This window comes from Benincasa hispida, chromosome 7, assembly GCF_009727055.1.
Source record: "Benincasa hispida cultivar B227 chromosome 7, ASM972705v1, whole genome shotgun sequence".
Taxonomy (NCBI): Eukaryota; Viridiplantae; Streptophyta; class Magnoliopsida; order Cucurbitales; family Cucurbitaceae; genus Benincasa; species Benincasa hispida.
The window spans coordinates 20,360,563-20,375,843 of record NC_052355.1 but is presented as its reverse complement, the minus strand read 5'-3'; the positions used below and the strand labels follow the sequence as shown (position 1 = coordinate 20,375,843).

General features: G+C 35.2%; 1 protein-coding gene across 1 annotated transcript; it reads right to left on the bottom strand.

Moving 5' to 3' along the window:
- Positions 1–5,322: 5,322 nt before the first annotated feature.
- LOC120081010 (uncharacterized mitochondrial protein AtMg00810-like) lies at positions 5,323–9,356 on the bottom strand. The gene is made up of 2 exons (XM_039035693.1): positions 8,679–9,356; positions 5,323–5,502 (listed from the first exon to the last, which is right to left on the bottom strand). Exons 1-2 carry the CDS (start codon positions 9,354–9,356, stop codon positions 5,323–5,325), a joined length of 858 nt encoding a protein of 285 aa, XP_038891621.1.
- Between the last annotated feature and the right edge of the window lie 5,925 nt (positions 9,357–15,281).

The window sequence follows — 15,281 nt, the reverse complement described above, 5'->3', positions numbered from 1 at the left end:
TTAACCAATAAATAAAAATGTCACCAGTCTCGAATGATTTTGCATAGTCAAAAGTTTTATTATTTTTTAAAATAAAGTGATCTAAAAATAATACAAATGTCAAGTACAATGTTTGTAATAACCATAGTATTAAATTTTCATTGACATGCTGATATTTTCATCGATATTTCCACCATTCCATGTGTTCAATATCGACATGAGGTGTGAATCAACATTTCCATAATATCGTAGAAAAATCCACTAAACTTTAAAAAAATATCGGTGATATAATTATAACATAATCAATAGGCATATTAACTTATTAAAAAATCAGAACATGTTTATTAACAATTTTAAATTTATGTTTTGAATTTTTATTGTTATAATTTTTTCATAAATATCCATCGAAATCGACATTTTATCGATTCATCAAAATTTCTGAAAAATCAAAACATATTTCCATCGACGTCAAAATTTTAAACCTTGGTAATAAGATAACAGACAAATAGAATAACGTAATATCAAAGAATAATAACAGAGATTAGTAACCTAGTTTGGTACAATATCACCTACGTCTACAAGTGTATGTGCCCGTGGAAAAAAATCACTATATAAGGAGTTTACCAATTACAGCGAAGTACTTATCTAGTAGACTCCATCTTCAGTTTCAAATTAGGTTCCCCTAAGTTTGAGATCCACTCACTTCCATAATAAAACTTATCCAAACTTTGTATGAGATCCTCTTAATAAAACGTACTTAAGATCCCTCTAAATGCGATGTCCTCTCACCTCCATAAGTAAGCTTTTCATAAGCTTTGATTGAGCTCCCCTCAATACCACATCAAAAACTCATCACGAGTTCTTATTTACTCTCGAAGTGATTTGATACACAATTCATCCAAGCTTCATTGAACGTTGGAATGCAGCCCCACAAGGCCTTTTCTTTTGCAATACTTAAAAAGGTCTCTCATGGCCAATTTCTTATTATTGTTTCGATAGATAACTCTATAATAGAGTTCATTAATATCCGAGCTCATTAGTTTACCCCATCTATCCATGAAAGATAAAACTTTTTAATCACAATACATGAAAGATTGAGACTTAGACAATCCCTAAGCTCAAAACTCCAATACTGATAAAGAGGCTAACACAAACAAGACCACAATATAGATATGGCTAGTTTTGAAGAGATCTTCAAGGAATGAATAAATCCTTTATTCAAGAAAAAAGAAACCAAACCACGAAATCTACAAAATCACGTTGATAGAAAAGGAAAAAATATTTGTAGAATCTATTGCCTATCACGAACAATATATTGACATCTTACGTGACATGTTACAAAACAAGTTTCTTAGGATAGGAAAGCAACCGGGCAAATATTCACTACGCACATCAACATTATGAGGAAAAATCTCCAATTAGAATCTGCATATAACAAAACATGTTATAGAGACATGTTGCTGACATAATACAAGATATGCTATGAATTATGTTACTCAAGTTTTGCATGTAATAAAATAAACCAATCATACTACAATAACAAACTCCCATCTTTTGCTATTTTTTAAGGAAAAATAAACCACATTGCAAAACATAGTAACGAAAGATCAACAAAGCAGACTAGCAGAACTATCACAACTATAGAACAACCACACTAGTGCATTGAAGCAAACTCATTCTCCCACTTTTGTTTGACTTATAAAACAACCATAGTCAATGTAAGTAGAGATACTAAGAAAAAGGGAAACAACAAAACTAGGTTGTTAGAAACAAGCAACCAACCAACAACAAATACAAACAATCAGAATGTCTGGAATCCTCCGACCTATCAACAGAAATATCAATATAGCCATCATAGTACGAATCATCTGACACATGCTCAAGACATTCAACATTTGACCCTAACATAAAGACCCCATCTACACAATTAACAGATAATCTCAATAATTTTTAACAAAACGTTCAATTCAACTGTGTGATCAGTAGTTGAGACATCAATATAATTAGTAGGCAAAGTATCCAACATGAGAAAAAATATGGGAATGAGAACACTCAAAAGCTCGTGATTTAGAGGTAAGGATCTATATGATGCATTTTCCAACATAAGAAGAAATATGAGGAGCTCCACTTACGACATCAATATCATTAATAGGCAAAATATCCCCATCCATGACAAGTGGAATGTCGTGGATGATGTCAGACACATGATGTCACTAAAATAAATTAACATTGATATATTTTACACTAAGATTGGCTGCGATTAGATATCCACAAATCCCTTCGGTGACTAAAATAACAAGCTCTCTTGTAGCAGAACGATGTTCCAACACATATATTGAATCTTTCCTGCCCAATAACTAATTTGTAACAAATGCAAAAATGACAAATCAATGACCTCCTAAATTATTAACTTTAGACTATTTGGTTTATCCAAATTATTGGGTAGATTTACAAGAAACTCATAGATCAAGTCATAATAGAATAAATTCACATTTGAAAAAACGTTTAAAAGATCATTTTTCTTATTTAGATATATATATATATATATATATAACCTCTTTCTCAGCAGCAATTCTTTTTCTCTAAAAATTTCCATTTTACATCACTTTCCTCAGTTAAAAGGAGATGCCATCAAGATGGATAACAACATTGTGGGTGGGCGCTTATTCCCATCAATACGTGTAGGATCACCTTTTATTTGGATTGGTTCTATCATTAGATAAAGAAATAGAATCATTATCTTTATCAATACAAGAGACATCTTCAGAGATATATCACTTCCCTTTTTAACTAGGATCATCTTTCCTTGGGACAGGCTTAGCAGAACGTTCTGACTTAAAAACTCTCTTTCTCTTCCTTGAGTTCTTTATCTTAGTAAAATTTTTCTTGACAGCAATTAGAGAAGCAATAGAAATATTATCACTAGAGGATATATTATTAGCCTCATCTTTTTTGGATGGTACCAGCACACAACGAAAGCGACGAGGATCGATAAGCACTCTAATTGATTGATTTTGGCAGAAACGAAAGCATGCTCAAGCAGAATTTAATGGGTTTCAAGACATACCTTTGTAGAACCTTAGAAATCTCGATTTTCAATTGGTAATTCCTTCAAATCTTTGTGCAGACCACCACAAGATCTTCCCTATTTTCTCTTGGTGCTCTAGATTGAGTTGTGGGACTCAAAATAAGCTGGAATCAAAGAGAACTTGGAGAATGCTCACAGTTGCAACCCAAAGAAAGAACACCTTCTTCACACGAACATTCAGCTAAAATTCTATTGGTTGCAGTGCCTCAAAATCACTTCAATCTCTTCAATATATTGAAGACTATCATGAAATGAAGATAGCTGCATGAGATGCAGCTCATGTTTGAAGTAAATGAAGCTTGAAGATGGTGGGTTGGTTGTGAGCTACTTGAAGATGGAGTTGGAAAATCCCAATTTTCCATTTGTGTAATTTTTCTATTTCCAAAATCCATATTTTGATTTTAAAATCACATTTGATTTAAAAATCAAAATTTATTAATTTTACAAATTAATTTTCTAATAAAATTAATAAATAATTATTTTTAAAAATAAATAATTCTAATTAATTTAATATTCAATATTAAATTAATTTTACACAAATCCATCTTCATATATTTAAATCATATTTAAATATAAATTCTCTAATTCTGTTTAATTCTACTTTGAACATTTCAAATTAAATTATCACGCTGCTCTAGAGTTGATTCATTTTCGAGATAGTAGAGGAACCTCGTGGGCCTACAGATCATGGGCTCCAATGATCCAAGATTAAATGGCTAAACTCATTAGACCGAACTAACCCCCATTCGTTAACTAATGGTCACTTCACTAAAGCCCATAGTTGAACTCCCCTAGATATATTATGTCCACTCGATATAACCATGATCAGTAACTTAACTCTTCACAGATTGTTCATAATAACGGCTGAGTCGAATCTTTGTTTTACCCCCGAAATTACCTCTTATTTCTTAAGTCTCACTGATCCCCTAATGAACAATTTTTTTTGTGATCCAATCAACAAAACCGAGTCTCTCTCGGTCCAATGAGAGGGCGGGGCTTCTTGTTCAAGACCCAGAATCAGCACTTAAGGGAACAACCTCTCTATTATCCCTAAAAGCGGGTATGAGTGAATTCCATCTTGCACCCTATGTCCCCAGCTATCTATCTGGTCTTACCTCTAAAATGGGAGGTTATTGAATCGGCACTGTTGAGCTAACCCTCACCTATGAAAATCTAAGGATAATCCCAAATAAACAGGAGTTCATAGTTAACTCAGGATTAAGGTCAAGTTACCTAGGTCATCGCTTTGAAATAGTCAGTCTTAAACAGTAAACATCGTTATAAAGTAAGAGTGACTGATTTCGTGGTCCAATCTTGTACAAACCCTTTTGCACAATGACACCCCCACTTCTTATGTTCCAACATGAACGAATTAGGATTACTTCGTTTGTAGCACTTTACAACTCTTTGTAACAGCTACAGAGCAGGCCGCATCCAATAGTGTTACCAGAATAAGGTACTCCACCTTATTAATATACTATAGATCATTTGACTATTTACTCGAACCTGATCCACTTTTATGTCTCCACATAAAGTTCAAGTACTCATCTAATAGTCAAGGGACTTTTAGGTTTATTGGATTTCTAATAAGCAAAACAGATATTCAATAACACCTTATTGAACTTTCAGAATAAGTTCTTTTGTTTATAAACCACGAGTTTTAGGATATAAAACCCAACAAACTCCCATTTGGACTAAAACTCTAGTGGTAACTTATATATCCAATATATAAGACTGAGTTTTTGAGTTTTATCGAGAAATACAATAAACTAGGGCATCTCATACCCGATATTTCTCCCACTTGTCCCAGGTTATTAATCTGGTATTCCTAGTCTTACTAGGTGATTCTCAAACACTTTAGCCGAGAGAATCATTATAAACATGTCAGTATACAATAGGCTTTTAATTAAACTATATGGGGATACATTGTATTCTCAATAACGGCTAGTAAGCACACTTTCCTCCCAATACATTGAGGTACTCTCAACTTTTTGAGTAAGACGCGTCTGACCTGTCTTAACAATTGTTGTTAACAGTCAGATCTAGAAATATTTTAAACTTTCTATACTTTGATCTAGACGTTTTAAATATCTGAATATTTACAAATGACATCACATGACACATAAGGCTCAACAATTATCTCTAGCAGCCACAATGTGTTTAATCAAAGTTTCAATAAAAGTAACAACAAACTTAATGGGCACAACAGGATCAATATAATTCATATAATTAATCTCAATACTACTAATAACAGGCTATGTGGGGACATAAATATGAAAAGCATCAACTGACGCAATAATTTTGACGGGGGTAGTATTTCCAATAACGGAGGAGACAATCGGTTCAACATTATCAACAATGGTTTTAGTATAGGCAGTAATCAAAATATCAGACAACTCAACATGATCAACATCATGGGCAATAAGGTCAAAAACCTTAATAGGTACAACATATCAATAGGATGCACAAACTTCATCACAATACTATCAACATTGTGAGTAATTTAGTCAGCAATTGCAACTCTAGTTTCTTTAGTAATTGCATGCAAGTCAAGTGGAGTCCAATTCTAGATTTCTCTACAGGAAGATTAGATATAGTAGTAGATGTATTGCCTTTAAGTTCTTTAGAAAAGGTAGAAGACTTGTTGAAAGTATCCATAGAAACATACCTTATGAACTTAGTCCTATGGCCTACGAGTTCTTCCATTGTTAGGATAATCCGCCTTACATCACGCATTTCCTTCTCATTTTTCTTATTTGTTGTAGGGTCAATTCTTTTCTTTTTGATGAAAGGATTTACAACGAAGGCACCACCAAATGAGAATGAAAGCCAATATATTCAAACACCATAGGCATTGACACTCGTAGAAGGAACATTCTTCATGAAAAGCCTTCTTCTTCTTTATAATTTTCCTCATATTAAACATTTTACTTCTAGAAGTGTGAGTACCTTGACAAGTATTCACTGTGGGAATAAAAGGTTGAATACGCAACAAAATTGAAAACATTAGCACTTTTCGGAACCACAATCAAAATTTGTCTGATGATAAAAGCGAACTTAGCCCATTTTGACTTTCCTTGATAATAGAATTCTCTAAGATGTTGATTGTGCTCATATTGTCACAGTACAATGTTATAACATCTTATGGAACATCATGCCTCTTTAGCATTTGATTCATCCATAAGGGTTGAGTGTAACCACTTTTAACTTTCATCTATTTACAGTTTTTTTACCATACTCATTTCAAATATAGTTTACATGTGTCTGAAAAGATGTTCCACCATCTTCTGAGACACCTGTCGAAAAACTATGTCATCTATATAAATTTAAGCAGTAACTAACTTTCCTTCTAAATTTTTTATAAACAGTGCAAGCTTAACTTTAAATAGATGATGTGTGCGATTGTTGACAAAATATCTTAGAAAGATACTATAATCACTTCTTTGAGCCCATTTTTCTTCTTGAAGACAACCAATAAAAAATATAATGTATGCTACCAAATACTTGGAAATAGTTGACATTGTTAGTTTTCATCCTCCTCCATATTTCATAATTTGGGCACACATACCAGGGTCCAAGAGCAAGGCAATTGGAAATATGACAATCATTATTGATTGCTTCAACCCAAAAGTGATATGGTAAAATTTTAGTACATTGCATCATATAAAGAGCCATCTCCTGAAGAGTACTATTCTTGTACTCGACTATTCCACTTTGTTGGAAAGACAATTCATGTTGGATTCCTTCAAATGCACAGAATTTTGAAATTAAGGAGTTTTCAAACTCCTCCATGATCACTCCTTATTCGAAAATTTATTTGTCTTTGCTCTTTTGGAAGTTTCAAACATAATGTTTGACAGACCATAATAGCTTTTGACTTGTCCCTAACAGAGCAATCCCAAGTATATCGAGAGAAATCCTCAACACACACAAAAAGTATACTTTTTACCTCCAAAAATTTCAAACAGAGTAGGACCCATTAAGTCCATATGAAGAAGTTCGAGAACACAATCAATGGTAATTTAGAAAGTTTCTTGTGAGAAATTCGATTTGTTTTCCAGCCTAACAATCACCATACATGTCTCCATCTTCAGAATGAAGATGAGGTATCCCTAATATAGCTTCTTCTAAAACAATTTTCTTGACTGAACAGATACTAACTTGATCAAGACTCTTGTGTAAGAACACAATTTCATTATGTTTAGAGATGTTATATACATGATTAACAACATTAGGAATTCACAAATAGTTATTATTAAAAGAACGCATACCTAACATGATGAAATATTTCTCACTGTTCATCATTGGACATTTATCTTTCAAGAAATTAACATTTAAGACCTTAATCACTTAACTGATTGTTACTGATAAGATTTGTGGTAAGGCCTTCTATAAGCATGACATCTTGGAGAGAGGGATGTCCAGCGTATTAAAGTTGCCCTCTACCAAGAATCTTTCTTTTTTTTTTTTCCCATCACCAAACATACCATGACCAGATCCATGAGATTAAAGATTTATTACAAAAGACTTCTCACATGTTACATGTGAAGGAATCAAGTTCCTCGCGGGAGCGCATAAATACTGTGCAATTGGAATTCAATTTGGAAAACACTAAAATACAGAGAAAAAATAACAAAACATAGGATAAAGGTTTAGTCAATAAGCATGCTTCTACAAAGTGTAAGAGGAAAAGGGAAAAATTACTTACCTTTGTAGAAAGCTATCTTCGTATTAATCCTCTCCACAGATCACGAAATATTGTTTGATCGAACACAACAACCAAAAACTCCTAGACACTACCATGCGGACACCTTGTTATTCTCTGGAATAAGAAATTGAGGATATACAGCCTCCTTCTTGGTTTTTGGGAGAGTGGATGAGAATATTGAGAACATGTGAGTAAATTTTCTTTTGAGAGAGTTTTTCATGGAGAAAAAAAATCTATGTATTCTTCACCCTATGTTTTCAAAAAACACAGATAAGAAAAAGAGAGGGGAGAGAGGATTACAATAACTCCCTCACACATATACTAAATAACTCCGTTATAATGGGGAGCTATAATATTATATTAATTAATATATTAGTAATATATTATTTATAACATGGTTAATTAACTAGTTAATAAACCATATAATATACGTCCTAATCATATTAAAATGAAACTCTCTCTTATAACCTATAGTTTTGATATGAATCGTATTCACATTGAATTTTAACCTATAGTATTTATATGGATCTTATTCATATAAATAATATTTGAATCTCATTCAAATATTTATCTCTAACATATTATATAGTTTAATTATGTTAAAAATAAAGAATAGGGAAAAGAGGAACAACAAGGTTACGTGGAAACCCTAGTACAGGGAGAAAAACCACGATATAAAGACTTTTCTTATTTTTTTTTTAAATTTGATACACTGAATACACAATGACACAATGTATAAATAGACAGTAGAAAATGCTATGGGTCTACACAATTACATAAATGCCCCTAAGTTAATAACCCTATTTTCAACACTCTTCCTCAAGTTGGAGCATAGATATCGACAAGGCTCAACTTGCTTACACAATAATTAAAATTTTGTCTTAGTAACCCTTTTGTAAGTACATCAGCAACTTGTTGGTTTGAAGGAATATAAGGGATGCATATGTTTCCACTATCCAACCTCTCCTTAATGTAGTGTCTGTCTATCTCTACATATTTAGTTCTGTCATGTTGAACTGGGTTGTTTGCAATACTGATAGCAGCTTTATTATCAAAAAACAATTTAATTGGAAGCTCATTATCTTGCTGGAGATCTGATAATACTTTCTTCAACCAGATTTCTTCACAAATCCCTAGACTCATGGCCCGATACTCAGCCTCAGCACTACTTCTAGCAACAACTCCTTGTTTCTTACTTCTCCAAGTGACTAGATTTCCCCAGATAAACGTACAAGACCCAGATATCGATTTTCTATCAACAACAGACCCTGCCCAGTCAGAATTAGTGTAGCCTTCAACAGATCGTTTATCAGTTTTCCTGAACATTAGGCCTTTACCAGAAGTTCCTTTTAGATACCAAAGAATATGTTTAACTGTTGTCATATGATCCTCACAAAGAGCTTGCATAAACTGACTCACAGCACTTACTGCATAAGAAATATCTGGTCTTGTGTGAGATAAGTATATTAACTTCCCAACTAACCGCTGATACCTTTCTTTATTAACAGGAATTCTATCATTCTTATTACCGAGTTTCGCATTGTATTCTACTGGTGTATCAACAGGTTTACACTCAGTCATACCTATTTCTTTTAGCAAGTCCAGAGTATATTATCGTTGAGAAACTGATATACCCTCTTTTGAGCGAGCCACTTCCATTCCCAAAAAGTATCTTACCTTCCCGAGGTCTTTAATTTCAACCTCTCTGGCCATCTCTGTTTTTAGCCTCGTGACCTCTACATCATCATCCTCAGATAAAACAATGTCATCAACGTAGACAATAAGAACAGCTATCTTTCCGAATGTTGATATTTTTATAAAAAGAGTGTGATCGGAATGCCCTTGAACATACCCCTGTGCTTTCACAAACGTTGTGAACCTGTCAAACCAGGCCCTTAGAGACTGTTTCAATTCGTATAGTGACTTCCTCAATCTACATACCTTATTTTTTTAATTGACTCTCGAACCAGGAAGGGGACTCATATAGACTTCCTCCTCAAGTTCCCTATTCAAAAATGCATTTTTAACATCAAGTTGGTGTAGAGGTCAATCTTTATTCACAGCAACTGACAAAAGCACTCAGATCGTGTTAAGTTTAGCCACAGGTGAAAAAGTTTCAGAATAATCTACTCCATAGGTTTGAGTAAAGCCTCTTGCAATGAGTCTAGCCTTTTACCAGTCAATTGTCCCACCTGACTTGTACTTTATAGTAAACACCCATTTACATCCAACTGTCTTATGCCCTTCAGGCAAAGTCACCAGTTCCCAGGTTCTATTCTTTTCCAGAGCTCTTATTTCTTCCATAACAGGAGACTGCCATTCTAGTTTTTTCATTGCAACACTTATGTTATCTGGAACCACCTCAGTGTCCAAGCTAGTAGTAAATGCCTTGAATTCGGATGTCAGATTACTATACGTCATATAACTATGCATAGGGTATTTAGTACATGAACGAGTACCTTTCCTCAAGGCTATAGGAAGATCAAGTGATGCATCACGTTCTTTCACCTCTCCAGGCTCTTCACCATGATTGACTATCTATGTATCAGCAACTTCAATAATTCCACATCATCATTAGCAAGGATCATTTCATTCTCTGCAGCTTCAATCATTTCATCCTCTACAGTTTTCCCTTCTATCACTCTTTTAGTATTACTGCTACCTTCCCCTTGTCTTGCCTGCCTTCATCAGTCTCCATACATATATCAATATCATTAGGAATATACGTACCTGGACCTAATGGTGGGTCTAACTCCTGTACTGGAGCCAACAGTTCTAGTTCAACAGGTGACACTGCTTCCTTTCTGAGATTCTTCCTGTAGTAAGTTTTCCAAGGAACTTGATTGGTAGGAAAGACCAGACTATCATGCTCAGGACTAGGGTTAGACAAGGTTTGAATGGACGCAGACTCTAAAGGAATAGCATAAGATGACCAGCTAGTCTCTTTATTTATGTTATCCCCCTGAAGATGACTAACAGGGAAGAACGACTGATCCTCGAGAAAGGTGACATCCATGGAAATATAGTATTTTCGAGACAACGGATGATAGCATTTATATCCACGTTGATGGAGTGGATATCCAAAAAAGACACACTTCTGAGCACGAGGAGTAAATTTCGTGCAGTTTGGACCATGGGAGTGAACAAAAGCAACACAACTAAAAACCCGAAGAGAAACATCAGAAATCAATCGAGTAGTTGGAAAGGACTCTTTAAACAATTCTAAAGGAGTATGAAGATTAAGGATACAAGAGGACATCCGATTAATGAGGTGAGTAGTAGTGAGAACTGCATCTACTCCATTTTGTTGCGGAGTGTAAGCACATGAGCTCTGGTGGACAATACCTTTAGAAACAAGAAAAATCCCTGAATGAGGCATTAAAAAATTCTCACCCATTATCACTTCTTAAGATCTCAATCTTTGTTTTAAATTGAGTTTCGAAAGTAGTGTAAAACTGTTGGAAAACAGAGGACACTTCATATTTATCAATAAGAAGAAAAATCTAGGTGAGATGGGTGTGATCATCTATAAATGTGACAAACCACCATTTTTCAGTGGAAGTAGTAACCGATGAGGGACCCTATACATCACTATGAACAAGAGAAAATGGACTCGAGGGTTTGTAAGGTTGAGAACGGAAAGAAACACGATGTTGCTTGGCACGAATACACACATCACAATTAAAAGAAGAAGTACTAGCATTACAAAATAAATGAGGAAATAAATACATCATATATTGAAAATTCGGATGTCCTAAGCGAAAATGCCATAACATAACATCATGTTCAGAAACAGAGAAATTTAAAGATATAAACCCAGTTTAGTGATCATTCCTAGAGGTCGCTTCGTCAGAAAGGAAGTATAGTCCCCTATCGTGCCGGGCAGTGCCAATCATCATCCCCGATTTTAGATCTTGAAACAAAACGGAATCTGGTGAGAAAATCGCCTTACACTTCAAATCTCTTGTTATTTTACTGACAGATAACAAATTATACGATATTTTAGGTACATGTAAGGTATCACGTAGGATTAAACCATTAAACGGAGAGATATTGCCCTTTCTCGCAACAGGGGCAAAAGACTCGTCTGCAATTCGAATATGCTCATTACCAGCACTTGGATTATATGATATAAATAACTCTGAGGAACTCGTAAGATGATCAGTGGCTCCTGAATCCACAATCCATGGTTTTTTTTACCATTTATACTAATCAGGCCAAAAGAAGGGAAATTACCTGACTATGCAATTGCACTCACTCCAACCGTACTCAAGCTGTGTTTATTGTCACTAGAAGATTGCTTCGGAGTTTGTTCATCTACTGAGTCACTTACCAGGGCACGACTAGTATTAGATTTTTCATGAGACTGTCGTCGTCTGCTGTTTGGGAGCTTCCCGTGTAATTTCCAACATTGGTCCTTTGTATGCCAAAGCTTATTACAATGTTCACAAACAAGTGGAGGTTTTTTATCACCATAAATACCGGACGACTTGGCGACGAAGGCGGCTACATCAGTAGTAGGAATGGTATTATTCATGGCACATGACTGATCCTCTTCCTCAGCCATATTCTCAGAACAAACTTCTCTAAGTGAAGGAGTCGGGCGCTGGCCCAATATTCGACTACGAACACCATCAAATTTTGGGTTTAATCCAGCTAAAAACACATAAACACGATCAGCTTTCCTCAATCTTCAATAATTGGGCCCCATCCTGTGGACAATTCCAGACAATCTCTCTACACAAGTCAATCTCCTGCCACAGCATTCACAGTTTGTTAAAAATAAGAAGTAACATCATGGACCTTTGTTTGCATTCATGGACTCGTTTGTGGAGTGTATATACCGAGAGGTATTCGATCTTGCGCTGCCTTCCAGATATCCTTGGCTGTTGCAACATATAGTAGTGGTCTTTCTATCTGGGTTCCATACTATTCACTAAAACAGACTATAACAACGAATCTTCTTCCTTTCCAAATTCATTTCTTTGGTGATCACCTAGGGCGACTTTGGATTTTCCCCTGTCAAATATCCAAACTTTGTGATGCCCTTCCAAGGCCATTCGGATTGATTTGGATCAGGAGAAATAGTTCTGGCCATTTAATTTTTCCCCTACGATAAATCCTGCAGAATTATCCATCGAACCAGATAAGTAGGAAACATTAGGCACAAATGAGTTTATCGAATTTTCTGAATAAACCGATTGGAGATTTGCACCGAACATTGTATCCAAATCAGAAATCTGCTGTTGTAGGTAAGCCAACCGTTGGTCTCACATTGTCTGGGTAACGGGTTGAACTACAAGTGGTTGGAACAGGTGTTGGTCGGCCAGACTGTTCAAGACTTCGAGCATTGAACGTGGAAGGACCATCGGGTCGGGCTGTGAAGGAAGAACGATTGGCTAGTGCAAAACCTCGACCTGTGAATGTAGAAGAACCATCGGGTCGGGCTGTGAAGGAGGAAAGATCGGCTGGCACAAATACCATCAGGTCGGAGCGAAAATAAAAAAATTGGGTCTGCCCATCACCGGTCAACCCTGGTTCAACCCGGAACGGCCCAGTTTGCTCCAGACCAGTACCAACCCTGCTCAGATCAAACCGATAAGCCTGCTCTTCGCATCCGAGGCTGTCGATTCTGCCTTGATCGTGATGGCTTCAATCGTAGGTCGTCTGTTCTTCGTAGCCAGCTTGCTCTTTGCATTCGAGGCTGTCGATTCTACCCTGATCGTGATGGCTTCGATCGTAAGTCATCTGCTCTTCTCAGCATGCTCCAATCACAACCGAACGATCCACCTGCGATTCCCGAATTCGGCTCGTTTCTGTGTGGAGAGACCAAATCGGTGTAATCTGATGTGATGGCTCCCACTGATGGCGACTTTCCGATGATTGCAACTGGACAGCAGAAAGTAACTCCGATAGGGCATCCTGAAAACATTCTTTTACAGCTGTTCGGATAGCCATTTTCATGTCAAAACTCGAAGACCCATCAGCAGAAGAAGATTGGGGTTGATTCTTTTCCATAACAGCTAGGGTTTCAGCACCTAGCTCTGATACCATGTTAAAAATAAAGAATAGAAAAGAGAGGAACAACAAGCTTACGTGGAAACCCTAGTACAGAGAGAAAAACCACGATATAAAGACTTTTCTTATTCTTTTTAAATCTAATACACTGAATACAGGGACACACTGTATAAATAGACAGTAGAAAACCCTAGGGGTCTACATAATTACATAAATGCCCCTAGGTTAATAACCCTATTTTTAACAAATTATAAATCATATTTATAGTTAACTATATATTATAATATATCAATATACATTATAATTTATATTAACCATATTAATATAATTAATACCTTTAAATTTTATTCAAATTAGAATTTCATTCACTACCCACTCCATCATCTTTATCAACTACCTTAGAAGAAGACTCACCATTCAAAGAAGAAGAATTATCATTCAAAGAGCATTTATTAGGAGAATGGAAAGTATGAATAAACTTACAAGTCTCTTGAGGCTTAATATCTGCATGCTTAAGAGTTTTGCAAAGATTAAATTTTACCTTTTCATCATTGAATCTTAATGTTAGCTTTCCATCTTGCACATCATTGAGAGTCCTACTGGTAGGTAAGAATTGTCTTCCAAGATTTATTAGAATGTCGGCATCTTCTTTCATATAAAACACCATAAAATCTGCAGGAAATTTGAACTTGTCTACCTTAACCAACACATCCTCTACAATACCATAAGGATGAACATATGATCGATCAGCTAAATGCAAGGAAACTGATGTTGGTTTCACTCTCCAATGTTGAGCTTCCTAAAAATAGACATAGGCATTAAATTAATTGAAGCTCCAAGATCACACAAAGTTTTATTAATCATACTATCGCCTAATTGACAAGGTAAAGAAAAACTCCCTGGATCTTTCAAATTTGGAGGCAATTTATTTAGTATCACCAAACTAGGCTCTTCATTCAAAGCTATTATCTCATGTTTACCAAACTTGTTTTTCCAAGACAAGACATCTTTCATGAATTTAGCATATTTTGGCATCTTTTTTAAAGCTTCAGCAAAAGGTATATTAATATAAAACTTTTTAAATACTTCTAAAATCTAGAAAACTGTGATTCTTCATTCTTTTTTCTGAAAGTTTGAGGATATGGAATAGAATTAGGAACAAAAGGTAAAGAGTTAGTACACGATGTTTTTGCCTCACACTTTTCTACAAGCTTCTCCTTTGTAAGCTCATCGACAAAAGTGGATTCATCCTCCTTTTGAATTGGTTCATCATCATCATCAACTAGAGGCTTGTTTAATTTTTTTCCACTTCTAAGTGTTGATTGCTTTGCACTCTTCCCTAGGATTTTTCTCAAGATAACTAGGAAATTTACCTTTTTGCAAGGTTTGCACAACAGAAGCCACTTGACTCATTTCCATCTCCAAATTCTGAATGGATTTATCATAGTTTTGTATGGTCCTCAAGATAACATTAATTGAATTCTTAAA

Coding starts and splice junctions, on each gene's coding strand:
- LOC120081010 (XM_039035693.1), bottom strand. CDS start 9,356: ATGACTGAGTGTAAACCTGTTGATACACCAGTAGAATACAATGCGAAA. Junction 5,503..8,678: donor CAAACCAACAAGTTGCTGAT/GTACTTACAAAA, acceptor GTACCTATTAAG/GTTTTTGACCTTATTGCCCA.